The 26,855-nt window shown below is 33.0% G+C and overlaps 1 protein-coding gene across 1 annotated transcript; it reads left to right on the top strand.

The window, feature by feature from the left end:
- Positions 1-25,387, top strand: LOC308640555 (DNA excision repair protein ERCC-8-like; the record flags this gene model as incomplete). Its single annotated transcript, XM_081312421.1, has 10 exons — positions 1-44; positions 1,604-1,616; positions 2,306-2,387; positions 4,267-4,335; positions 5,460-5,526; positions 7,065-7,165; positions 8,542-8,666; positions 14,851-15,048; positions 19,968-20,048; positions 25,213-25,387. 10 exons carry the CDS (start codon positions 1-3, stop codon positions 25,279-25,281), a joined length of 849 nt encoding a protein of 282 aa, XP_081168547.1. The 3' UTR covers positions 25,282-25,387.
- Between the last annotated feature and the right edge of the window lie 1,468 nt (positions 25,388-26,855).

Below are 26,855 nucleotides of genomic sequence, written 5' to 3'. Positions count from 1 at the left end.
ATGGGTTTTCCAGGACCAGCTTTGTCCCTTTTGAAGCGCTGGAGGTAAGAGCCCCCTCCACCCATCTGCCTTTACGCACAAAAATTGGAAAAAAAATGGTTTCTGTGTTCCTTCCAGAAACAGCACTGTTACTTGCACTTGACTTCTGCTCCTAACTTTGCCACTCTGTATGTATTTAACACTAAGCAAATTTCATAATCCTTTGTACCTCATTTTAAAGGTGTTGAATATATAGATTGCTACTATCCCTTCCAGCAGTGGAAGTATGTGATTTTACAGATGACTGAATGCTCTGAATAAGATTCCAATCAAAATCTTGGAAATTGAGTAGCTAATTCTAATGTTTATATGAAAATGCAGAGATAAGGCTTTCTTTTAATGAAATGAAGTTGGAAGAGCTCACGACCAGAACTCAGAATTAATAGGACAAAAAAAGGAACAACAAAGCCTGCAAAAGCAATGAAAGGAATAGCCAAAGAGTAAAATTAACAGCTTATGAGCATATGACACCAGTGAAAGAGATTTATATATATATTTCTTTTATTTTACGTGGTGCTGAGGATGGAACCCAGTGGCTCACATATGCTAGGAGAGCGCTCTACCACTGAACCACAACCCTAGCCCAAGAGATTGTTTTAAAGACTGTGGAGTAGTCAGTTGTGTTGAATGTTGCAGACAAATTAGGTAAAATAAAATAAAGATATTGTGTCTACGTATAACCCATGATATTGGAGTAGTAGTGTGAATACAGTAGTGAAACTTCTACTATTGAAAATAAGATTTCAGTGAATTGAGAAGTACATAAAAGGTAAGGAATTAAAGATAGCCAAAGTTTAGATGTTGCAGAGGAGGAAAGAAGACTAAGGGGAATGTAAGGTGAAAGGTATTTGGGGTTTTAATTTTTTTTTTTTTTATCTTGGGGAAGTGTGAAAATAAGAGATTTGAACTTTCAGTGCTATTTGGAGTGAGCCAGTAAGGAGAGAATTCATAGCTACCTGGGAGGTAATCTGTAGAGTGAGATTTCTGTCTGCTGAAGAGGGTCTGAACAGAAGTAGGGAAATTAACTTTTGGAATGGAGAGGAATCATTTTTGCATAACAAGAGTGAAAAGGAAAAAGGGTAGGTAGAAGCAGGGTTATTGTTTTGTAGTTTTGTTGGTAAGCCATTCTGATTGAGTGGCTCCTATTTTCTATTTGAATTGAAAAATCAGATCACCTGCAGTGAATGAGTGGGGAGTGAATCAAGTTTGAAATAGCTGCAGAATATTATGGCGAATACTACTGAAATAGTGACTAGTAGGACTTACAGTCATGATTAAAAGTCCTGTTGAAATGAATAGTCTTATATAGTGATAACCAGTTTGCTAACTGTAAGATATTCTTCATCTTACTAAGGTAGAACAGGGATTGGCCAAGTCTGTGACTATAGCAAGTCTTACTAGTGGCCTCTTTTTATAAATAAAATATTACTGGAACATAAACATTCTCATTAGTTGTCTATAGATGCTTTACCATAACTATGGCCCAGATAACTATGTGGTCCTCAAAGCCTAAAATTTTTACTGTCTTATCCTTTACAGAAAACGTTTGTCAACCCCTTTATAGGATTACCTTGGATGTAGGTTCAGAAAAGGTTGACATTTGGAATTATTCAGAGGCATCTTGACAAATGGAAAGCTAACAGCAAAGAATGGAAGATACTGGTAGGGTGTTACACTTTGGAATCCAAGCTGGAAAGGAAAACAAGGGGACAGGATGAGCTGCTGATAAGAGTCCTAGTGTTAATTAAAATGTAAGAGTTAAGGAAAAAATTCAGAGTGATTATTGTCATGGATAACTGAAATAAATGATTTCAGAGGTGGAGAAATTATAGAACAGCATGTCCTGAGGTGGCTAAGGCCATAGGGTACTGAAAGGCAGATGGCTGGTGAGGTCATCCATGTGGATACCGAAAGTCCTTAGAGTGAGTAGAGAGGAAGATGGTGAGCCAGGTAGCTGTCTTTTTTTAATTTCTAGGATTTATTGTATGTTTAAGCTAAATAAATTGCTAATAGTCAATTTAAAAATTGCTAAAATGTGGAAAAAAAGAAAATTTGTTCCTTTGATTTTTGAAAAATTGTTTTTTTTATTTTTAAATGAACACAAGGCCTTTTTAAAAAAAAATTTATTTGTATATGGTGCTGAGGATTGAACCCAATGCCTCATACATGCAAGACAAGCACTCCACCACTGAGCTACAACCCCATCCCTGTTCCTTAGATTTTATCATTACAACTTATACTTTTTAAATATCCTTTTTTTTATCAGACTGCAGATGTATTTAATTTTGAAGAAACAGTTTATAGTCATCATATGTCTCCAGTTGCGACCAAGCACTCTTTGGTAGCAGGTTTGTATGTATGTTCTTTTGTCTTTTAACATACTTAGTTTTCTCCCTTTTTTATCTACTTAGCTGTGATAGACATTTTAACCCAGATGATGACAGTTCTTTTTTTCCCCATTGCACTATTGGGGATTGAACTAGGGGTATAGTACTACTGAGGTATATCCCCAGCCCTTTTTATTTTTATATTTTGAGACAGGGCCTCCCTAAATTGCAGAGGCTGGCCTAAAACTTGCCAGTCTACCTCAGCTTCCTGAGTTGCTGAAATCATAGGCATGTGTCACAGTTCCCAGCCACACAGTTTCTTTTTTTTAAGTATGTTACTATTTATGTTTGGTTCAGTAGATAATGTGAAGTCAAGCACTTGCTAAGGGCGAGATGCAAAGATTAAGAAAGCCTATTTCTGAATGGGCACAGTGTTGTATGACTGTAATCCCAAGAACTAGGGAGGCTAAGGCAGGAGGATCACAAATTCAAGGCCAGCCTTGGCAGCTTAGGAAGACCCTGTCTCAAAATAAAAAGGGCTGGGGTTGCAGCTCAGTGCTAGAATGTTCCTAGGTTCTATCCCCAGTACTACCAAAAAAAAAAAAGTCATATTTTTTTGTTCCCTAAAAGATGCTGCGGTTGTGGCTCAGAGGTAGAGTGCTTGCCTAGCATGCATGAGGCACTTGGTTTGATCCTCAGTACCACATAAAAATAAAGTAAAGATACTGTGTCCACCTATAACTAAAAAATAAATATTTAAAAAAGTTGCTTTTAAGTCATTAAAGTCTCAAATTATTTTTTTAGTTGTATATGAACATAATGCCTTTATTTATTTATTTTTTTATGGTGCTAAGGATTGAACCCAGTGCCTCATATGTGCAAGGCAAATGCTCTACCACTGAGCTATAGCCCCAGCCCAAATATTTTTTTTTTCCTAATTTTTTTGATACTGGAGATTGGGCCCCGGGGTGTTTTACTACTAAGCCACATCTCCAGCCATTTCTAATTTTTTTTTTCAGTTTTGAGACAGGGTCTCACTAAATTGCTAAGGGCCCCACTGGGTTGCTAAGGCTGGTTTCAAACTTGAGATCTTCCTGTCTCACCCTCCCAACTTGCAGGGATTATAGGCATGTGCCACCATGCCCAGCTCAAAAATTTTACATGAACAAAATTTGACAACTTTTTCAATTTGACATTTAAAAACAAGGAAATTAAAATTTTAAATCCATTTATATGAAAGCACGTGCTATACGTTTTCATATGTATAGAAGAAAAACAGGTTTCCTAGTGTTGGATATCTGTTTACTATGATTCAGTTATTTCTATGGAACTACAGAAGTCTCTTCACCTCTAGACATTCAGATGCTTCATCTATAAAGAAGAGCTAGGCACTAATTTGTCTTTGAGATTCAGTCTCTGTCCACATTTTCTGTGAATCTGTTACAATTCGAAGTATATCGTTAACTTGGAAAAAGTAAGCTATTAAAATAAATGATCTGATGTGGGAAATATGGGATAGAATTATACACACACATTTAAATTTCCAGATAAATTTTCTGATTTTGACATTGTACTTTAGTCAACTAAGTGATTTGAGGAATCTGGGTAAAGGGTACACAGGCCTCTTTATAATAGTTTTGCAGCTTTCTGCAAATCTGTAATTAGTTTAAACTTTAAAATGATGCACTAATAGAGTTCTCTTTCTACTAAAGTATAACTATAAAATATTTTTTCTAATTACAAGCATTCGGGATGATTTGAAATGTATATTTGGCATACATTTTTATATCTATGCATGGATACAATGAAAATGTCATGATTCCTGTTAATGTCGTTGTTTCCTTTTGATGATGATTTATAATAGCATTATATTAAACCATTTTTTTGTTTGTTTTTACAGTTGGTACTAGAGGACCCAAAGTAAAACTTTGTGACTTAAAGTCTGGATCCTGTTCTCATATTCTACAGGGTATTTTTTTTTCTTAATTTGAAACAACTATTACTTTGAGTAAACCATTCAGTAAAAAGAAACATTACTAACAATGTATTCTTTGTAAGTGACATGAGTGATGTATTTTGTACTAGTTGTTAAAAGTCAACAGTGAAATAAGGATCCTTCTGTGCATTGTTCTTATAAAACTGAACTATTGACAAGTGGCCATAGGGGAAGCTCAAAGGATAGGGAAAATAGGTCTAACTCAAAACCTTATATTACTTCTACATTTAAAACAATAAACTGCTGATTAAACTTATGTCAGTAATTTGTGTCATTAGCATTGCCTAATATTGTTTCATCTAATGAGTAAACATTGTTCTTAATTAAGTGTATTTTTTCTTCAAAAATATTTTAGAAAAAATTAAACTTCTTTGAAAAAAGTATATTGATTGAAATTTTTTGCTACTTTTTCATCAGTATTAGATTTGAATTCTAAACAATGAAAACATGAAATATAATCCAGAAATGTATATTTTTATTCATCTCTGAGGAAAGGATACTAAATATATCAAGAAAATTTGGTGGGATGTTTAGCATTTTTTATATTATTATGAATTTCTATTGAGGTAAGCTTGGCAGATGAATATGTCAGATTTGAATAATTCATTTAGGTGATAATAGTGAGCTAAAATGTTGAAATCACCCTGTGAACCTAGAAAAAAATTGTGCTTTCTGGAAAAAAAATGTATACACTTGCTTGCTTACAATCACATTTTTTTTTTGTTACAACTTTATGAGCAATTAGGAAATATTTGTATTCCTTTGAAATGTTTGTCTTATGTTTTATTGTGTGGCTTTTTATCATAGAACTAAGTAATTAAGCTTGAGTTGTATGAATTGACTGACATAGGCTAACAACTGTATTTTTTTTTAATAAAAGATTCACTTGCTTTGTTCTTTCCAAAGCAAAACCAGTCCTTTTATATTAAATAATATGTAACATTTAAACATAGATTATTATAAATGTGAAAACTAATAAGAGTATCCATTCACTCCTAATATTTATGATTAGTTTCTTCAGAATCAGGCAATTATTGACACTTTATCTTCTGATTTTTGAATATTGTATAAGACTTTTCATATAGTTATGTTTGCAGGTCACAGACAGGAAATCTTGGCAGTTTCCTGGTCACCACGTTATGAGTATATCTTGGCTACTGCAAGGTAAAATGCAACTTATTTGATTTTGGTGTTTATGTTAGTAATTAATAATTAGCATTTTAAAAAATATATTTATGTAGGATACACATTTTATTTAGCATATGTACTCATTAATTAGCCCTTAAAAATGAAATGCTTTTTCAGATTTTTAATTCATATCAGTAAAGAAATTTTTCATTGTAATCCTAATCCTAACTAACCATCTTGAGGGTATTTGTCTTTTAGAATAGAGAAAACACAAACTATATAATAATCTAAATCAACTAGCACTACTAATGAAATAGTTGTGTGGTATCATTTTTGCACACAAAAGTACAACACTATATTAATTTAATAGTGGCATTTTTATTCATCTTCTTTAACCTAGAATTATTTCAACTCTAATACAAAACATCTATTTATTCATTGATTCAACTTACCAGCATTTGATGGCTACCTACCATGTGCCAAACATAGTTCTAGTGCCACAGAGGTAACTAAGACTTTCTGGAGCTAAGAATCTAACGAGGGGAAAATAAGTGATCATAGGACATTTGGAAAGATGCTTTAGTACAGGTACATCTTTGGTAGGTGTAATATAGGAAAGGAAAGCAGAAACTTTTGACTGTGAAAGGGTCAAAAGATTTAGTGGGTTGTTTGTTGAAGGGAAGAATATTGAATATTTAATATTATGGGAAGAAAGTACCAGCAGAGAGAAATAGGTAGAAATAGAAATGAAGGGATTTGGGCAGGGAGGGAGGGCACATACTAGGGATTGAACTCAGGGGCACTCTGTCCACTGAGCCACAACCCCATCCCTATTTTGTATTTTATATAACAGGGTCTCACTGAATTGCTTAGCGCCTAGCCTTTGCTGAAGATGGCTTTGAACTCACAATCCTTCTGTTCCAGCCTCTAGGTGTGCCCCTTTCTGGCTAGAAGGGATATTTTGAAAGGAAGGGAGAGAGGAAGGGCGGAAGGAAGGAATAGCAGAAAGATCAGTAGAGTAAAGGGAAGGGAAGGCGGGGGAGGGAAGAGAAAGGGCAGTACTGGGGACTGAATTAGAACAAATTATATTCCATGCTTTTATAATTTTGTCAAAATGAATCCTAGTGTTATATATAACTAAAAAAAATGAAAATACATTGTTCTCATTATTCACCTTATTCTCAAGTTTTATATAAAAAGGAAAATCACCTAATTTATCCCACATAGATTCTGAAAGTGAAATTAGTTAACTGCTTTATTGTCTAGGTAGTATTTGAATAACAATAATAGAAAAGATGTAGTAACAAACTTGCAAGGACCTTGTAGGGAAGATGCTCCTATAGTTAAAAACAGCATAAAAGCACAATTTTTGTCCTTTCTTTTGCTGTGTTTCTCATCTTCATGCTACTATTATGTATTGATTATTTGCTAAAAAGGCAAAAGAATAACAATCCAATTGTACAAATACATTCATGTTAATATAATGAAAACTATGTGTCAGTGCTAGAAATGTGCATGAGGTGTACAATTACTATTCTAGCTGCGTGTATTCAGTAACGTTTATTTCTTTCCAGTGCTGACAGTAGAGTAAAACTATGGGATGTGAGGAGAGCTTCAGGATGTTTGATTAATCTTGATCAGCATAATGGGAAAAAGTCACAAGCTGCTGAATCAGGTAATTAAGATTATAATAATACAGAAATAAGATAATAATAATTTTTATACTAAGGTTTTAAATTGAAGCCAAATAATAAATATATGTTGGTAAATATATGATATATATCATAAACTATGATTTTTTTTGGAAGATATTTACCATGAATCATGTTTTAAATTACTTAAACTAAATTATGGTTGTCCATTGTCTTTCTCAAAAATAAAATAATTTTGGCATTTTCTCTTGCCTCCAAACTTTCAAAAAGAAGCTTTTCTAGATTAATTTGCTTTACTGATTTTTACCCCCATTGAGACTAGCTATACAAATTAAATGGCAAGTAGGAAACTACAATAAATTACTGAATCAGTAGCATTTGTGCCATTGTGTCAACATAAAAACTGCAAGTTGTATTAAATGTGAGTCAGCTGCAATCCCTGTGACAATGTATCTCAACTATATTTTTTCTTTTAATTTTTTTTGTAGTTGTAATTGGACAGAATGCTTTTATTTATTTTTATGTGATGCTAAGGCTCAAACCCAGTGCTTCACACATGCTAGACAAGGGCTCTGCCTCTGAGCTACAGGCTTAGCCCTCAACTGTATTTTTATATTAGAATTTAACTCTATATAAAAACTTTCACTCAGAATTAATTCTGGACTGGAAGTATATTAGGATGAAGTACATGAAACATTGTGGTAACAGACTATTAGGAATTGTGCTTTCTCAAACTAATTTTGAAAGTGGTAATAAATTTTGATTTGAAATGATCAGTTATTCTTTCTATGGAACTTTTTTATTCTTATTTTTTTAGCAGGATTGAGCCCTGAGGCAGCTCTTAACTACTGAATCACATCCAAGTTCCTTTTATTTTTATTTTTTATTTTGAGACAGAATCTCTTTTAGGCCCTTGCTAAGTTTCTGAGGCTGGCTTTGAACTTGCAGTCCTCTTGCCTCAGCTTCCAAGCTGGATTAAAGGTGAGTGCCACCATGCCCAGCTGTTTCCATTAAACTTTTCTTTTTAATGATTTTTAAGAGTCTATGAATGATTTTTTTATTAGAAATGAAAATAATATGTAAGAGGGATGAAAGGTGATTAAAGTTTTAGTGTTAAGCTATGCATTTAGTTGAATTTGAATAGTATAGTTACTTGCTGAAAATAATTATACTTGGCAAGATATTTCTCCCTTTGATTTTCCTATATTTTTATCATTCTGATTCATGTGGCCTATCATATTCAAATAATCTGAAGTGTTAGTTAATTTTAAATGTAATCAATTTATATATAATTTAAGTAACTCAGGTAGTTTTCCTTAATATGTTTAAATAATTTTATCTTTCACATTAAATATATGCCAAATACAGGAAAAGAACCGAACTGTATTTTTCATTGCAGCAAACACTGCTCATAACGGGAAAGTTAATGGCTTATGTTTTACAAGTGATGGGCTTCACCTCCTCACTGTTGGTACAGATAATCGAATGAGGCTCTGGAATAGTTCCAATGGAGAAAACACACTAGTAAGAGATTTTTATATATCTTTTTTGGATCTGTGAGATATACTTTATATTTTTCTATAGATTTACCTCCATTTCTTGAGTTTGAAAAATAGCTGTTTTTTAGACAAATATATTTTCCCACTATGCAAACTCGTAATTTTCAAATCCTGAAAACCCACCTTTACCCAACCGTTGCTATTCTCCCCCTACTTAGAGAATTATTGTTCTCCTGTGACACTGCTCCTAATGGGAGTGTGCTGTATTGCTCATGTATGTTGGAGAATAAAAGATTGAGAATTATTGGTAAAAGTAAAAGGTATGAAGTTAAATATTTCTGTTTTATACTATAAATGACTTGTAAATAAAACTCAAAGTGAGTATTATACCAGAATATATAGTACTTTAGTTAATACTAGAAAATAGTGGAATAAATGTGTTTTGTAAGTCCTAGATTCTCATGTAGCAGTTAATTTGTAGTACTTGTTTTTATGTGTTATAGTCTTTATCAGATAAGCCGATGGTTTAATACCTTTCAGAATAAACTATGAAAAGTTTATGCTTTCATTGAGTTTATATGCCAGATTTACAGTGCTGATAATAATTAGCATTTAATACATATGCAGGAATATATATTTAACATTGTATCAATATTGTAATGATAGGAACTGTTACAATACCCGTTTACACTTGAGGTAAATGATGCATATAATGGTTATGTAACTTGCCTAGGTTTGCATACCTAGAAAGGAACAGTTTGACTCTAAATTCTACACTTAACATAATCCCTATTATATCTAGACTCCTTAATGCATGTGTGTAGGTATTATTCATAGTCCTTTCTTTACTCATCCTTTCTAGCTAATAATTCTCTTTAAAATACCCTAGGTGTCACTTTGATTATTAATACTAAAACTACTAAAAGATCAAAAGTGTGTCTAGAATATTTCAGGATTTGCTAGTCTTTTTATCCCCCATGCTGGGAATGAAACTCGGGGCCTTATGTATGAAGGGCATGTGCTCTTATCTCTGAGTGCCACCCCCAACTCCTCTCTCCGCTTTATGATTCTCTTCATAGAAACCCAAGCCTTGTGATTTGTAAGTAGGAAAAAAAAAGTTAGAATCTTCCATTTATAAGTAGAAAAAAAAAACAACTTATTTACCAGGCAGTATTATATAGTAGTGGATAAAACAGAAAAGGCCTATTCTCAGAGAGAAGATGAAAGACATCAATCAATTAGTAGATGGGAGAGATGGATAAACTATTTAAATAGTGTGAGCACCGTAAAGAAAAGCAAAATAAGGAAAGGAGCATAGGAAATATTGGGAAGTTGAAGTTGCTATATTTCATAGGACAACCAGGGTAGGTCTCACTGAGAAGGTGACATTTGACCTAGAGAAAATAACCCATCAGTTACATGGGATAGAGGGCATTCTAGGCAGAGGAACAAGGAAAGTAACAAAGTCTGAGGTGAAATCATGCATGAGAAGCTCAGGGAATAGCTAAGAGGCTCTTTTGTTGCAATGGAGGAAGAATAACAGGAAAAAAAAGGAACAAAAAAGAACAGGATGCCTGAGGAGGAGCCGTTTCAATTCTGCCTTAAATATCACCTTAGAGGCCTGTATAAGAGCATAGGTTTTTCTCTGGGTGAGATGGAAAGCCACTAAAGGATTTTGATTCAAATAGTGACAAGATAATTCTAGAAAAGTATCCTAGAAAAGTGTCAGTGTTTAATGTGAATAAATATAAATGTTACTGAATGTATTTACATTGTTAATGCAGATGTATTCCATTTTTCTCTCCTTGAAGGTGATATTTACATACTGCAGGGGTTTTGCCAATAAGTACACATCTAGAATAGTGTGTTTGGACTAAGCAATACATTTTTAAATGGACTTGATCAAAGCAGATGATCAGGGCCCAAAAACTCACCTATAGAGGGCATTTAGAGAAACTTGGAACATTGATCTCAGAAAAAGTAACTCTAGGGGGAAACATGCTGCCTTAAAGTTTTTGAAGGGATATCAGAACAAATACCAAGTTTTAGTCCTACTATTTAGTAATTGAGGATGTTAGGCAATTTGTTTGAGACTATTGTCAGGGTTTTAGTGTCCTCATTTTGTAAATTGAGAATATCATCAGTCTAAAAAAGCAATGATAAGGGGAAAACAGAAGTATGCAAAAAAGTAGTATCTACCTGCCAAATAAAGGCATATATCATAAATATTAACTATTTTTATTGTGTGTTTTTGCCTTATTAGTAGTACCCTTTTTAGTTTAGAGAAAGTGTAAATACACACTTCCAATGTATATATAATTATAAATTATATTAAAATGCTAGTATGTCTATATATTAAACTTGATAAAACTTAATTTCTTATTTTTTGGATAAAAGTGAAGTAGAAATAGAAATTTTTCACACCTTAATGGATCATATTGCACACTCCCTGAGATTTGTGAACTGCACTCTGGAGACCATTGCCATAGAGTTTAGAACAAGTATTACAGGGAAAGTTCACAGGGAAGCAGCTTTTGCCAAAACAAGAGAAAAAATTCCAAGTAGACCTTCTGATATTTCTCTTGCTTTAGTTACTAGCATTATCATTCATCTTGTGATTGATAACACCAGGAAACTAGAAACCCATCTAATATTCTTCCCTGTCAGTGGATCAGCTATTAAATCAAACACAAATTTTACTCCTCCTTTTATATATATATATATATATATATATATATATATATTTTTTTTTTTTTTTCCATATCTGTCTCTCTTTCCAGTCTCACTACTGGGCTAGTCTTTCTAATTACTCTAATGTCCTTCTAACTATTCCTAAATTCATCTCCCAGTGGAAGTCTGTCTTTGAAACCTCTGTTTTCAGATTATTAAAACTGAATGACTTTACCTTTTGTGTACAAGGCCTTCATAAGCTGTGCCTTCTAGCTCAATAGCTTCACTTTCCCGTTTTTCCTGGTCTTTAGCCAGACTGAATCACTTTAAATATACCATACTCTTTCACCCTTACATTCTGCTGTAGGGACTGCTGCCTTTGCTTTAGAATACCCTTTCTCCTTCCTGTTCTAGCTGCTCCTCAGCTTTTAAGATTCGTCTCTTTTTTTTAAAAAAAAAATATTTACTTTTTAGTTTTAGGTGAACACAATATTTTTATTTTGTTTCTATGTGGTGCTGAGAATCGAACCCAGTGCCTCACGCATGCTAGGCAAGCGTGTTACCACTTAAGCCACATCCCCAGCCCAAGAGATTCATCTCTTTAACTCTCCTATTCGAGCTTAATGCCCCCAAAATTACCTTATGCTCACTTGTATTACAGTGTACTATGATCATCACTTCATGGAATCAAAGAAAAATAATGCACAGGGCACAGTTGTTTTTGATTGGTGTAGTCTAGATCGAGCTTCTGATTCTATCATTTTCTAGCCAAGAGATCTTGATCATATTACTTAGCCTTTCTAAGAATTTTCTTTTTGTATAATAATGCCACCCATCTTGTAGCATTGTTTTGAAAACTGTGTGAAATAATACATGTAAAACACTTAGCACATTATCTGGTACAGCAGATATTGACATTGAGTAAATGCTATCTGTGATTATTATTAATTATGCTGATAGTTATTTGACAATAAAATGAGCTGCCTTGTGATAGAATCTACATTGCTTTAGGTTTTCCCTTATTAAATAGATGGATCTCTTTCTTGGTGCAACAAAAGGGATTCATATTTTCTATCCCAAATCTACGAAATCTATCAAAATCTTTTTAATTCTGCCTTAAATATCACCTTTAAGACATCATAGCCCAAAGTAGCCTTCTTTGATACTTTCATATTATAACATGCCATTTACCACACATTACTTTTATGGTTAGCATTTATATTTATTGAGGATCTTAGATAATTACCTAGCCCGATATATTACACATAGTAAACACTTAATAAATGGTTAATCCCTCCCTTCCTTACTCTGTAATTTGAACTTCATTCTATAGACATTGAAAAGATAGTGATAGTTTTTGAGTTCATAGATGATTTGATCACAGCAGTGATTTAGAAGGATTAATGTGATGTTAAAGTGAAGGATAAGTTGGAGTAGGAAGGCCTAAAGACAAAGACAAAATTTAATAAGCTAGTTCTATATTCATAACTTATTCAACAAGTTTCAATTAAAATTTGGGAAGAAATGTGGTATAATTGAAAGAGTATAGGTTTTGTAACTAGGTATTCTCATAAATAAATAAAGCCATTGTAGTCTAACAGTTGATAATTTTTCCAGTGTTCACTAGTTGAGAAGTAGTGTTTTTTAAATCTTGTCTCCATATCATTCTGCAAATTTTTGCACATGGTTGCCCAACAATGTGAATATGCAAGTGAGAGAATGTTATACTTTTAAACATTTATAGGAGTTAATAAGTCCAGGCACTTACTGACTACTTTTATGCCTCAGGTACTCTCATATGCATTATTTCACTTGCTCTTTCATAATAACTCTGTGGTAAATTGTGTTATTTCCACTTGACCGATTAGAAGAATAAAACTCAAAGGCTAAATCATTACTGATAAGGGATCAAAAAAATGATGGACTTTAAAGCTCAAGTCTGCTGAATATAAGTTTAATGTTTAACCCAGTTATAAAACTGCTGCCTTGGGGTATCTAAATGCATATGCTCACTTCCATTAGATGTTATTCTAAAGGGACAATAAGCTGTTAGATCCACAGCTTATCAGCATGTATCCATTTGAGCCTCAGTATTTCTGTTTTTATGTACACATATATTCACACAGACAAGCACGTACATGCGCACACATGCACAACACACACGCATACACACCTCTACCCAAACTTTAGAGAAAGAGAAAAGAGTAAATTACCATTTAAATTTCCTATTACCCGTGACAAAAAACGGAGATTTTGATGATCTGCATACTCATAATTCCCAAATGATTAGATATTGGTTTTAATTATTAGCAGAAAGTGAACCTGTCAGACTTCTTTAGCCCAAGGCATCTCAGGCACCTGGGGAATTTGTTAAAATGAAAATTCTTCTTCAGTAAGGTTGGGATGGGGCCTGGAAGACTGTAAGTCTAACTGCTCAGGTGATTCTTGTGCCACTGAGCTTGCAGACTACCCCTTTTGAGTACAAGAACAGAATTTAAATTTTTATCGCAAATACATATTGGTTGTACAAAGCTGAAATTATAATTATACATACTATTTTGTTCTGTGGTTTTATGTATTTAGCCTTTACCCTTATTTCCGATATAGTTTTCATAATTATGATTTACATAAGCTGTAGAGTTAATATTATATTAGTAATATACATCATTCTCAATTATTTCACCATTCTAGATAATGCTGCATTCAATTCCCTTGGCCATATTATTTTTTGCCTTTTTAATTATTTCCTTAAGATAAATTCCCAGGAGAAATTACTAGGTCAAGGAGTAAACATATCTTTGTTGTTTAATAGGTAGTTTTGCAAGATGGGAAAAGTTTTAAAGATGGACTTTGGGGATGGTTGCCCAACAATGTGAATATATTTAATGCCATTAACTGTATGCTTAAAATGATTGAGATAGCAAATTCTTTATTTTTGTTTGACCACAATTTAAGTTCTTTTAAAATGAAAACAGTAGAAGGTTATATATAACCCATCCCTCCCAAAAAACAAAGAATATCTTTGTATTTTGTTGCATAATAAACCCTTGACTTTTTAAAAGGAAAACCAAATTATAATGTTTACCTCATTTGTGCCAGTATTGTGTGTCTGTTTCTTAAAATTTTTGCTAAACCAGGGTCTGAGGATGTAGCTCAGTGGTAGAGAACTTACCTAGCATGCACAAGGTCCTGGGTTCAGTCCCCAGCACCACAAAAAGAAAAAAACAAATTGCCAAATAGTGTAATTCTTCAAGTTTGCCTTAATTTGCCTTTTTATTTTTGTCAAGACTAAAATGTGAACATTTGCCCTTCTGGATTTTTTTCACTATTTATAGTCCTCTTACGTGAAATATACATTCATGTCATTGGCCCTCATTTCTCTTAGAATATTAAGCATTTTTAAATTTAAGAGCTCTTTCTATACAGTGTTATAATGTTATGTCATAGTATTTGGAGAAAGTATTTCTCCCAGTCTTCATTGTCCTTATTAATTTAGATTTAAGAAATAATTAACTTTATGATTTTAATCCATCCTGCAGGTAAATTATGGAAAAGTTTGTAACGACAGCAGAAAAGGATTGAAATTCACTGTCTCCTGCGGCTGCAGTTCAGAATTTGTTTTTGTGCCATATGGTAGCACCATTGCTGTTTATACAGTTTACTCAGGAGAACAGATAACTATGCTTAAGGGACATTATAAAAATGTTGACTGCTGTGTATTTCAATCTAATTTCCAGGTAAGAATGATACTTAAGGGAATTTAAGATGTTCAAGTGGCTAGCTTGCTAGATTAGTAGCATATAAAAGTTACATTGTGATTTCATTCTGAAGGTTTGTATTTATAATCCACCTTTGAACTAAGATTTATTTAATAGAAAATAATGCAGCCTAGATTTTTAGGTGGTGTAAAATATATGTATAAATCATTATAATACTATGCAATTAATTGGGACAAATTGTCTTTCTTTTGCATATGGGCTCCATTTAGCTATTGAAAATTTCTGATGAAATAAAATATTTTCTTTCAATCTTTTGTGTAAAATAAATGAATAAGTATAGGTATTTAACTTAAATTGTAGTGTATCTTGGTTTATGTACGTGTGGGTATGTCTGAAATTTTATTTCTTCCTTATTTTCTACCAATGGCTAATAACAGCCTGCCTTTAAGTTAGCTGGGGTTGTGGCTGAGCAGTGGGTAGAGTGCTTGCCTAGCACGTGCGAGGCCCTGGGTTCGATCCTCAGCACCACATAAAAATAAATAGAATAAAAGGTGTTGTGTACAACTACAACTAAAAAATAAAATATTAAGTAAATAAATAAGCAAAATAAAGATCCATTGACAATAAAGAAAAATAAAAAACACTATATCAGGAAGCTCCCCACTTTTTATTCTAAATCACCTACTATTATGCTGAAAATGAAAATAATTATAAATCTTAAAAACAAAGAGGGTAGTACTTTTGCATCCATTTAGCAGCAGAATTCCTTTTAGCAAATTAAATATGTAAAACTTACTATCTGGAAAACGTTATATTAATTCTACCATAAACATACCAATATGACAAGATAAACTTAACATTAAAATGAATAATTATAGCAATGGATTATAACCTATTGGCAAAAATGGAAATCTCTGAAGTTATACTGATATCAACAAGTAGATTAGGTTGAAAATTTGGTAAGGAAAGGGATATTTACATAGCCTAAGTGCTAGCCTACAAAATATTATGTACAAAGGTAAAATGTAATTTTACTTTGAAGAAGCCTGGAATATTTTTCCTTAATCAAATGATCAAAGTTAACATTCTAATTATGAGTCATCACATCTATGAAATTCCTGGCAAACTTGCATCATTCAGTTTTAATCATGAGGAAACATTAACACAATCCAAATTTGAAGGACATTCTACTAAGTAACTAGTTTGTGTTTTCAAAATTGTCTAGGTCAGGAAAGCCAAAGAAATCAAAGAACTATTCCAGATTGAAAACTTGAGACCAAGTGCAGCACTTGATTTTTAACTGGATCCTTTTACTAAAAAGGACATTATTAATACAAATGGTAACACTTAAATGGGACTTAAGAATTAGATGCTAGTAAAATAGCAATGTTGATTTTCTGATTTTATGGGTTACATTGTAACTATATATAAACGTCCTTTTTCACAGAAAATATATACTAAATTATTCAAAGTCAACAGAAACTTATGTTAACAATTTACTCTCTTATGGTTTTGGAAAAAAATTACTTGTCCTGAACTTGTAACATAATTTTTGATATTTTTAAATCAAATTTCCCAAATGAATCTTTACATTTATCCTAAAAACCTCAGGGCTCAATTCTGATCTCTCCATCCAAGTGCTCTTTATTAACCATTCATAAGTGCTGTCTTTTCCAAGCTGTTTTTTTTTTTGGAACATATATGGGATATCTTTTTTTTATTTATTCTTTTTAGTTATACATGACAGTTGAATGTATTTTGACATACTATACACGCATGGTATATAACTTTTCATTCTGTGGTTGTACATGATGTGGAATGACCATGTATTCATATATGAACGTAGGAAAATTGTGTCCAGTTTATTCTTCTGTCTTTCCTATCCCATTCCCTCTCTTTCCTTCATTCCCCTTTGTCTGATCCAATGAACTTCTATTTTCCCCTGCCCCTTATTGTGTGTTAGCATCTACGTATCAGAGAATGTTTGGCCTTTGGTTTTTTGGGTTTGGCTTATTTCATTTAGCATCATAGTCTCCAGATCCATCTTTACTGGCAATTGCCATAATTTCATTCTTCTTTATGGCTGAGTAATATTTCACTTTGAAAATATATATAAACCACATTTGGAGGGCACCTAGGTTGGTTCCATAGCTTAGCTAATATGAATTGAGCTACTGTAAACATTGATGTGGCTGCATCACTATAGCATGCTGATTTTTATCTATTTATTTTAGTTGTAAATGTACACAATGTACCTTTATTTATTTTTATGTGGTGCTGAGGATCGAACCCAATGCCTCACACATGCTAGGCAAGCACTTTACCACTGAGCCACAACCCCAGCCCTGTAGTATGCTGATTTTAAGTCCTTTGTGGGATTTCTTTTATGTCTCAGTCTGCCATTTTATTTAGGAAATTTGATATTGTTTAACTGATTTGATATTTTATATGTCTACATTTCTCATTAAAAAACTTCATATTATTTTTTTTCTTTACTCAAAATCTTCTCTTAAACAATACCAATTATACGATGCTTCAAATGTTTTTAAGATGTGGAATAATAAATAATTGCATTCTAAAGCAAGGGAAAATGCCTATTGTTAGGATTATTTATTCCGATCTACAGAAACACAGTTGTGAGGGGAGAAAAATGCCATTTAGTCATTAAGAGTTTTGTAACCACCTACATTTTGTTGCCTTTTTAGCCATTTTTTTAAGCCCATTCTCCTTTGCACAGTATTTTTTATTATTATTGACCTACTGTTTTATATCCTGGTTTTTCCCCTTTACATTTTGAGTATTTGGTTTAAATCCTTTTCTTTTCTCTTGATGAATATTTTCCAATGTCATTAAATGTTCTTTGACAACAAATAATATTTTCTCATATAAATGCAATGTTAATTTGCTAATAATCATTTTTCTGTTCCTTCATGAATATTTCTATTTTTGTTATAAGTTGTATTTGGATGATAGCCTTAAATTTTTTTTATTATTTTTTTGAGTTTTTTTTTATTGGTTGTTCAAAACATTACAAAGCTCTTGACATATCATATTTCATACATTAGATTCAAGTGGGTTATGAACTCCCATTTTTACCCCAAATACAGATTACAGAATCACATCGGTTACACATCCACATTTTTACATAATGCCATATTAGTAACTGTTGTATTCTGCTACCTTTCCTATCCTCTACTACCCCCCTCCCCTCCCCTACCATCTTCTCTCTCTACCCCATCTACTGTAATTCATTTCTCTCCTTGTTTTTTTTCCCCATTCCCCACACAACCTCTTATATGTAATTTTGTATGACAGTGAGGGTCTCCTTCCATTTCCATGCAATTTCCCTTTTCTGTCCCTTTCCCTCCCACCTCATGTCTCTGTTTAATGTTAATCTTTTCCTCCTGCTCTTCCTCCCTGCTCTGTTCTTAGTTGCTCTCGTTATATCAAAGAAGACATTTGGCATTTGTTTTTTAGGGATTGGCTAGCTTCACTGAGCATAATCTGCTCTAGTGCCATCCATTTCCCTGCAAATTCCATGATTTTGTCATTTTTAGTGCTGCGTAATACTCCATTGTGTATAAATGCCACTTTTTTTTATCTATTCATCTATTGAAGGGCATCTAGGTTGGTTCCACAGTCTAGCTATTGTGAATTGTGCTGCTATGAGCATTGATGTGGCAGTATCCCTGTAGTACGCTCTTTTAAGGTCTTCAGGGAATAGTCCGAGAAGGGCAATAGCTGGGTCAAATGGTGGTTCCATTCCCAGCTTTCCCAGGAATCTCCATACTGCTTTCCAAATTGGCAGCACCAATTTGCAGTCCCACCAGCAATGTACAAGAGTACCCTTTTCCCCACATCCTCGCCAGGACTTGTTGTTTGACTTCATAATTGGATGATAGCCTTAAATTTTATTTGTGACTCTGGCATAACCTCAGAAATGCACACAAAAGCTTGGGCTATATACTGAGAATCCATTCTCTCAATTATTGTACCAGTTTATATCCCCTGTATAGAAAGTATTTATTTCACTATCCCATTGGAATGTTTTCAGTAATAGCCAATGCAACATTTCTTCAGTTTTGTTAGGGAAGGGAGTGATCATTGTTCAGATAAGAGCTAATAACTTGTCCATAAAGACATTAACATAGAGTATACATTAAGCCAAGCTTCCTTTTATGAAGTAATCATCTCAACAGGCAAGGTATGGGTCTTTAAGCTGTTGTGTTGAATAGCAGGCAACCAGACAGAAAGAAGCTACAAAACTTTTTTGTAAACTCTTGGTCTATTTTAGTAGAAATTCTTATGGTTTCTTCATTGAAATCGTTATTAAAATGCAGTTATTATTGAGAATTTGGTTAAGTGATAGAACACTTGCCTAGCATATACAAGGCCCTGGGTTCACTCCCCAGTACTGGAAAAAACAAACAGAACAAGAACAACAACAAAACACCTGCTTTTGACAGAGAAAGACAAGCCCTTTATTCTATTTTTTTCTTTCTCTGTTATGACACTTGAAATATATGGATACTATGATTAATAAAACTGCTAAGACATTGAATGTACTTGTAAAATTTTCACCCCATTAATAAGCTCAAACAAAACTTGATAGTATTTTTTTTCTTTTTTCAAAAAAAATTTTTGGAGATAGCATACCTTTATTTTATTTATTTATTTTTATATAGTGCTGAGGATCAAACCCAGTGCCTCACACACGCTAGGCATGTGCTCTGTCCCTGTGCCAAAACTCCAGCCCCAATAGTATTTTAAATACAAAACAAAACTTTACTGCATCTTAAAAAGAAAAAGAAAAAAACGGGCATTAGCATAGTTTAAGTCATAGAAATAGAAATGATCTGATTAGTTTAGGAATTAATCATTTTTAAAACTGATATCGTTAATTTCAAATTGGTACGTCTTTGCTTTCTTTGCTGTAGGAACTTTATAGTGGTAGCAGAGACTGCAATATTCTTGCTTGGGTACCATCCTTATATGAACCAGTTCCTGATGATGATGAGGTAAATATTATTTGTACAAATGGTATATAGTTATTCCTAAATCATAAGAAATAAAGTTTTATTAGTTTATACAAGAGAGCTTTTTTAAAGTATTTCTTGCTGTTTTCTGATTATAAAAATAACTTGATATAACACATTTGAAAAATTTAGGAAAAAAATATCATAAGAAGAATATTAAATTTCTCAGGTTGGATTAAATCATAGTATTTTTTTTTATTTACTTCATTCTTGGTTTTTTCCTATGCATATATTTCTTTCTTCTTATTTTTAGCCAAGGACCCCAAGCTTTCCAGGCAACTAACTGTTCTACCACTGAGATACCCTCCTAGACACTGCTTTTTTTTTTAAACACAGTTAATATCATTATTGGACATATAACTTGGTATCTATTTTAAACTGTATCTTTAATGATATAGTGTTGCATCATCTGTATACCACAAATTTAAATATTTATATCTATTGTTTATAAACAGCATCAAGGTAAATATCTATTCACAAATTTTTTATTCTTCTTTTCTTCCTTCCTTATATTGGGGGTTGAACCTAGGGGTACTTTACCACTGAGCAACATCCCCAGCCCTTTCATCCTTTTATTTTCATTTTGAGATAGGTCCCACTAAGTTGCCCAGACTTGCCTCAAACTTGCAATTGTCCTCTCTCAGCCTCTACTACAGATATTTATGATTATTTCTTAGGCTAACATTCCTGGAACCTCTTGAGTTACCATGTATGACATAATTAAGTCTCAATTTCATGCTGCTAGATTTTACCAATTTAAACTTCTAATATTTTATAATCTAACTGTACCTATCTTAGAGTGTAAATTAGAATAAATAGGACAGCATGAATAAAGAGCCTTAAAAGTATAATGGGTAAACAAAGATGAGTAAGACATGATCCCTACCCTTTAGTAGCTTCTTTTTTCAAAATTATTATTATTTTTACTGTATGTCAAGCTGTAGTAAAATAAAAGTTGTCTAAAGATGCTTTCTCTTTCTTCAAAGATTATTCTAATCAGTACTATTAATAATTTCCATTTATATTAATTTCTAGGATATAAAAAGTTTGGTGTCTAGGGGCTGGGGTTGTGGCTCAGTAGTAGACCACTTGTCTAGCACGTGTGAGGCCCTGGGTTCGATCCTCAGCACCACATGAAAACAAATTAAAATAAAGGTATTGACAACTAAAAAATAAATATTTTTTTAAAAGTTTGGTGTCTAAAAGAATGCTTATATAATTTTTTAAACTGGCAGTACAAATACATTTAGAAATACATTAAGGTGATCTTAACCCAAATGATAGTAAAAACAAAGTATCTTAAATAGAGGTGGAAGGAAGTTATTGATAAAACCATTGATATTCTAAAAACATTTTTCATATGTTTAGTTCCTTTATGAATATAGGACTATGTCAAAAGCCACATGAAATAAAAATTTAACAGGGATAGTTAATAGCATCTAGCTAACAGCTGTTGACAGAATATATTTCATGCCTAAATTTGTAGTTGCTATGGTTTACTGTGGCATAAAGCCTCTGAACTGTGAATTGTTTTCTTTTGGCCTAATCCAAATGAAAGGGAGAAAAAAATACATATTGACAAATCTTTGAGCATCTGGCCAAATGCCATATGAATGTTTCCAGAATTCATCACATGTCTAATTTGGTTCATTGTGGCTTGATTGATTTTAGCAACAACTGTTTTTGATGGCTGAATATTCTGTAGAAAGCTTAATATGGTCAAAAAATTTAGTTAGCCATTTATTTTTTATTATTAAGTGTTGTATCTGCTCTGTGGGAATTACAGTACACATTAAATCAAAATTATAACACTACAAGCCATGTTAGGAAGTATATAATCACCAAATCAAAATAATAAAAATAAATTTAAAGAAAATCTATTATGACATAAATAAAAGAATATTAAAGTAAATCTAAATTGCTTATTATAAAGATAATTTGTAACTTTGATGGTTTCTTCATTTCCTTGTTTTGTAGTTATACTGACAATTTAAGCTCATCTAAAAGACTTGCTTTTATGTATGAAAATTAAGCAAAACAATTAGAAGAACACTGAAAACAAGCTGAGCTTTATATTCAACTCTTAGAGCTGTACAGCCTTATATGTTTTTGGCGAGAGTGGGGTGGGGTGGGGATCCAGGGTTTGAACTTAGGGGCACTCATTTAGAGATAGGGTCTTAATGAGTTGCTTAGCAACTTGATTTTGCTGAGGCTGGCTTTAGACTCCTGATCCTCCTGCCTCAGCCTCCCAAGCCGCTGAGATTACAGGTGTATGCTGCTGTGTCTGGCTAAGCCTTATCTTTTAAAATATCTATTTATATGCTTTCACTTTAGAATAGCAGTCATTCTCATATTAGTATAAAGTAGTATGTGCTAAGGTTATTTCCATAAAAATTTAGTTTGAAAGATTCCTGTGAATGTAGGTAGAATATGAATATGACCATGATGCAAATTCCAGTAGAAAAGTTCGTCTACACAAAAACCTTTTTTCTTACCATTTAACTCATATTCAAAAGTGTTTTCATCTTGACTATCAAATAAATGAGTATTGTAGATTCACAGGGGAGCAGTGTAGAATAATACAAAACAATTCACACCGATACATATGCACATATGTACTAGGTTTTTAGTTTTAGGTAAACCTGGGTTTGAATTCCAGTTTTGCCATTTGTTTCCGAGTTCTGCCAGTGTATTATGGGACAAGTTTATGACATTTTTTTAAAAAAATTTAGCTGTACATAACACAACACCTTCATTTTATGTAGGTATGTGGTGCTGAGGATCTGACCCAGTGCCTCACACATGCAATGCAAGCGCTCTTACCACTGAGCCACAACCCCAGCCCCAAGTTTATGACATTTTCAAATATCAGAATTGCCAAAGTTGTTCTTAGGTTTCCTTTCAAATTTTATACTTCTGATGAGATTTTATTTCTTCATTAACCAAAATATAATCCCTTGGGTTACTTCTCCCAATATCCAAAATAGAGGAAGACTTTAATTCTATTTAAAGAAACTGAAGGGTATTGAGTGATAGGGTCAGTCAGGTTTTATGGTCTTCAAGCATAATTTTTGTTACTTAATTGTCAGGCTGTTTTATTAAATCCTGAGGAATCTGCTCCTCTCCCACTTCCTACTTGGTTATGGTCAAGTTAAGCTTATCTGAACTCCTAATCACTTTTTCCTTCTGGAGATTCATAGGACAGGTACAGCTTAAATCTGACTTCTCATCAAGACTCCTACTTTAGTTTGACAGTCACATAATATAGAACTGTTTCACATCTATCTTATGTAGATACATAATACTTACTGACACAGAAAACCCTGAAATTTTCCAGTAATTATCACTCAGAAATTTGAAAGTATCAAAATATAATCCTGACAAATGTTTATTTTGGTCTCATTTCTCCTTTCCATTATTTGGACTCTAGAGTAGATGCCCCTTCTTCATTCCCATAGCACTAACAACTCTGACAAGTACAACCAACCTGGTGAGATAGAGATGACTCTGTTCAAGCTTAGATTGGATGTCCACTAGGAGGAGATGTTGTAGAGAAAACTGAAGAAATTGAAGGTGGTTACACATAAAGTTGTAGTAAAATAAAATATGTAATAAAACATGTAATAAAAATGTGGGTGGATTTAATATACATATTACTCTTTGGGAATCTCAAATGGTAATGTGTACTAAGTCCATCTACATTTTTATTGGAGCTTTTAACTGCAAGTATGACATCTTATTTGTGATTGTTTTAGTAATAAAATGTATTTCTAGTGTTCTTTTGTTTACCATAGCAAAATAGGGTTAGCAATGCAGTCTGATTGCTGTAACAACTAAAAAAGAATAGCTAAGTTAATATATTGCTTTCCAGCCATCCTGGAAATTTATTTGGACTATTGGCTTTTTCTATTCTTTTCATTATAAGATTCTAAGTCGTCTTGTTCACCAAACATAAGTTGTTAAATTAACAGTACTCTTGGCACTAATATGTTATTGGAATTTGGATCTGAACAAACCATAGCAAATGTAAAAGCTGCAGAGTAAGCAGCAGATCTGATTCATATGTCAAGAAACTTAAAAAAAAACTTAAAAGTCTTCTAGTTATTTGCTAGATAATAAGAAGGTAGCCACACTAGTTTCCCAAAGGAGTTGATTTGATAATTCACAGATAATTAAAATTTCTCAAGATGCTGATTACCTTTATTAGGTATGGCACTAAACTTATGAGAATACTGTAATGTTTTCTTGTTATTTTAAGTAAAGACTTTTCAAATCCTTGTTACTCTTTAGAGAAATCTTCCAGGAAATCCTATGTGATAATTACAGACATATTACCATTTTTGATGAATATTGCATGTATTTCTAACCATATACAAATAAACAAACCTCACCATTTAATAACCTTTGGACTAAAAATGGTATTATTCAGCTTGATGAACAGCTTATTCCTCATATGTGGATGTTTGTTTATTTATGAATGTCAAGCCCATCCAAACAGTAAAAAGTTGGCAGTATTAATATATAGTAATGTCAAGTTAAACTGTAGACCTGGAGTCCAGTCTTCACCCCATGGAAGTCAATGTTCAACTTTCTGCAGATAATTCTTAAGAGTTGCAGAAATACCTTGAATAATAGCATCATTATAATATATATATATGTATATATATATATATATACATATATATATATTATAATGCATATATATATATATGTATTTGGAGGTGATCACTTTCAGAGAAATTCAGATTATTTGGATAATGTCCCATATATCTGTTTTTTAGGGGGTGGGTACTGGGGATTGAACTCAGGGGCACTCAACCACTGGACCACATCCTCAGCCCTATTTTGTATTTTATTTAGAGACAGGGCCTCACTTTTACTGAGGATGGCTTTGAACGAGTGATCCTCCTGCCTCAGCTTTCCGAGTTGCTGGAATTACAGGCATGAAGCACCACACCTGGCTGATATATCTGTTTTAAATGGAGTTACATTATCTTATTGTATTGGGGGGCATTTCATATGTTACTTTTGTTTTGAAATTAGCAATTATACAGTTTCTTTCAAAATAATCTAATTGCTGTTCATCTGAGCCTAAAATTATGCAGTGGAAAAAACAATATCTTCCTCTTTCTTTTTCTTTGTTTAGACTACAACCAAATCGCAGTTAAATCCAGCTTTTGAAGATGCCTGGAGCAGCAGTGATGAGGAAGGATGAATATCAACGTTTTTGTCTCTACTGATGAAACTTTTAAAACACCACTGTTTGTGTGAGATTTTTTTAAACTGTTCAGTTACTGACAATTAAATTAGCTTCAAATTTGGATGATAGTTTTTCCTCATTTTTTAAAATGAGTTTACTATTTGTATAAAGTCCCGAAACAGTCTTCCATACCTGTTTATTTAATCAGAATTTGGCTATTTAATCTCAGTTGCTGTGGCCAGGAGCAGCCACTGTTGCTACAATACAATAGCAGAAGTTGTATCTCAGGTGAGATTGTAACAGATTGTCAAACCTGTGTAAATTTTTTTCTTATTGATATATTCTTATTTTGCTATGATTTTATTTAACTGTGGATCATCTAGCTTTATGTTAAACAGTTTTGGACTTATTATCTCCTGCCATCCAAACAGTACATCACAGTAGGCTTTTAACTGGTGACATCTCATGTTTGCTTGAAGTCAGAAGCAGCTTGTACGCTCAAGCTTAAACTCCTTTCTATGAAACTAGCTAAGATTTACCATGTCCTCCCTCATTCATCCAAGCAAAAAAATGTCCCAGGAGGGAATCTGGCTTAAACATAAAATGTTATCATAAAATTTCTATTTTATTCTCCCTTCTTCCTGTGTCAACCCACAAATGATTATTATGAAGCTAACTTTTCTTTTTTAAAAAAATTTTGCTGGGGATTAAACCCAAGGACTCACACATGTTGGTTAAGTACTTTATCAATGACCATCCCTAGCCTCTAAGAAGCTAATCTTATATTTTCTTTCTTCCTGATTCTTTAACCAGCAGGAGACTAGAAAAAGAGGTTTTTGTGAACTTGGATACTAAGTTCATGATTATTTTTCAGTGTGTTGAGTTTTTAAAGTATATAACTGTTAGACCTCATGTCAGACCTTTCTGGTCAAATATTTTCCATAACAAGAGTTTTCTGAAACCCAGAGTATTCTACTCTCACTTTTTTCCCCTCCTGATGGGGATGCTTTTGACCTTTGAGAAAGGTATTAAAATAGGATCTTTTTTTAATTTTAAGAAAAAATAAGTCTTGGGGCTGGGGGTGTGGCTCAAGTGGTAGCGCGCTCTCCTGGTGTGCGTGCGGCCCGGGTTCGATCCTCAGCACCACATACAAACAAAGATGTTGTGTCTGCCAAAAACTAAAAAATAAATATTAAAAAAAATTCTCTCTCTCTCTCACACCTCTCTCTTAAAAAAAGAAAAAAGAAGTCTTCTAAACTGTAAAGAATTGTATTGCTTCTTTCTAGTTATCTAAATATATGTATTCATTGTAAATAATTCAGACAACATAAAAACCAAAAAAAGAATGTAATGGGGGCCTGGGGTAAAGTACTTGTGAGGCACTGGGTTTGATTCTCAACACCACATATTAATAAAATAAAGATTCATTGATAACAACAAAAAAAAGAAAGAAAGAAAGTAATGGCCACCTGGAATCAATACTCTAAGGTAACCATCACTAACATTTTGATAGCTATTCTCCATGCATCTCTCTATGACAGTTTTACATAGTCGGATGTTCAGCATGCCAGTGTTATCATAGAAAACTC

The sequence above is a fragment of the Spermophilus citellus genome, assembly GCF_964194105.1.
Source record: "Spermophilus citellus genome assembly, contig: SCAFFOLD_142, whole genome shotgun sequence".
Lineage (NCBI taxonomy): Eukaryota > Metazoa > Chordata > Mammalia > Rodentia > Sciuridae > Spermophilus > Spermophilus citellus.
Note: the sequence above shows the minus strand (reverse complement) of the source record. Positions and strands in the feature narration are given on the sequence as shown.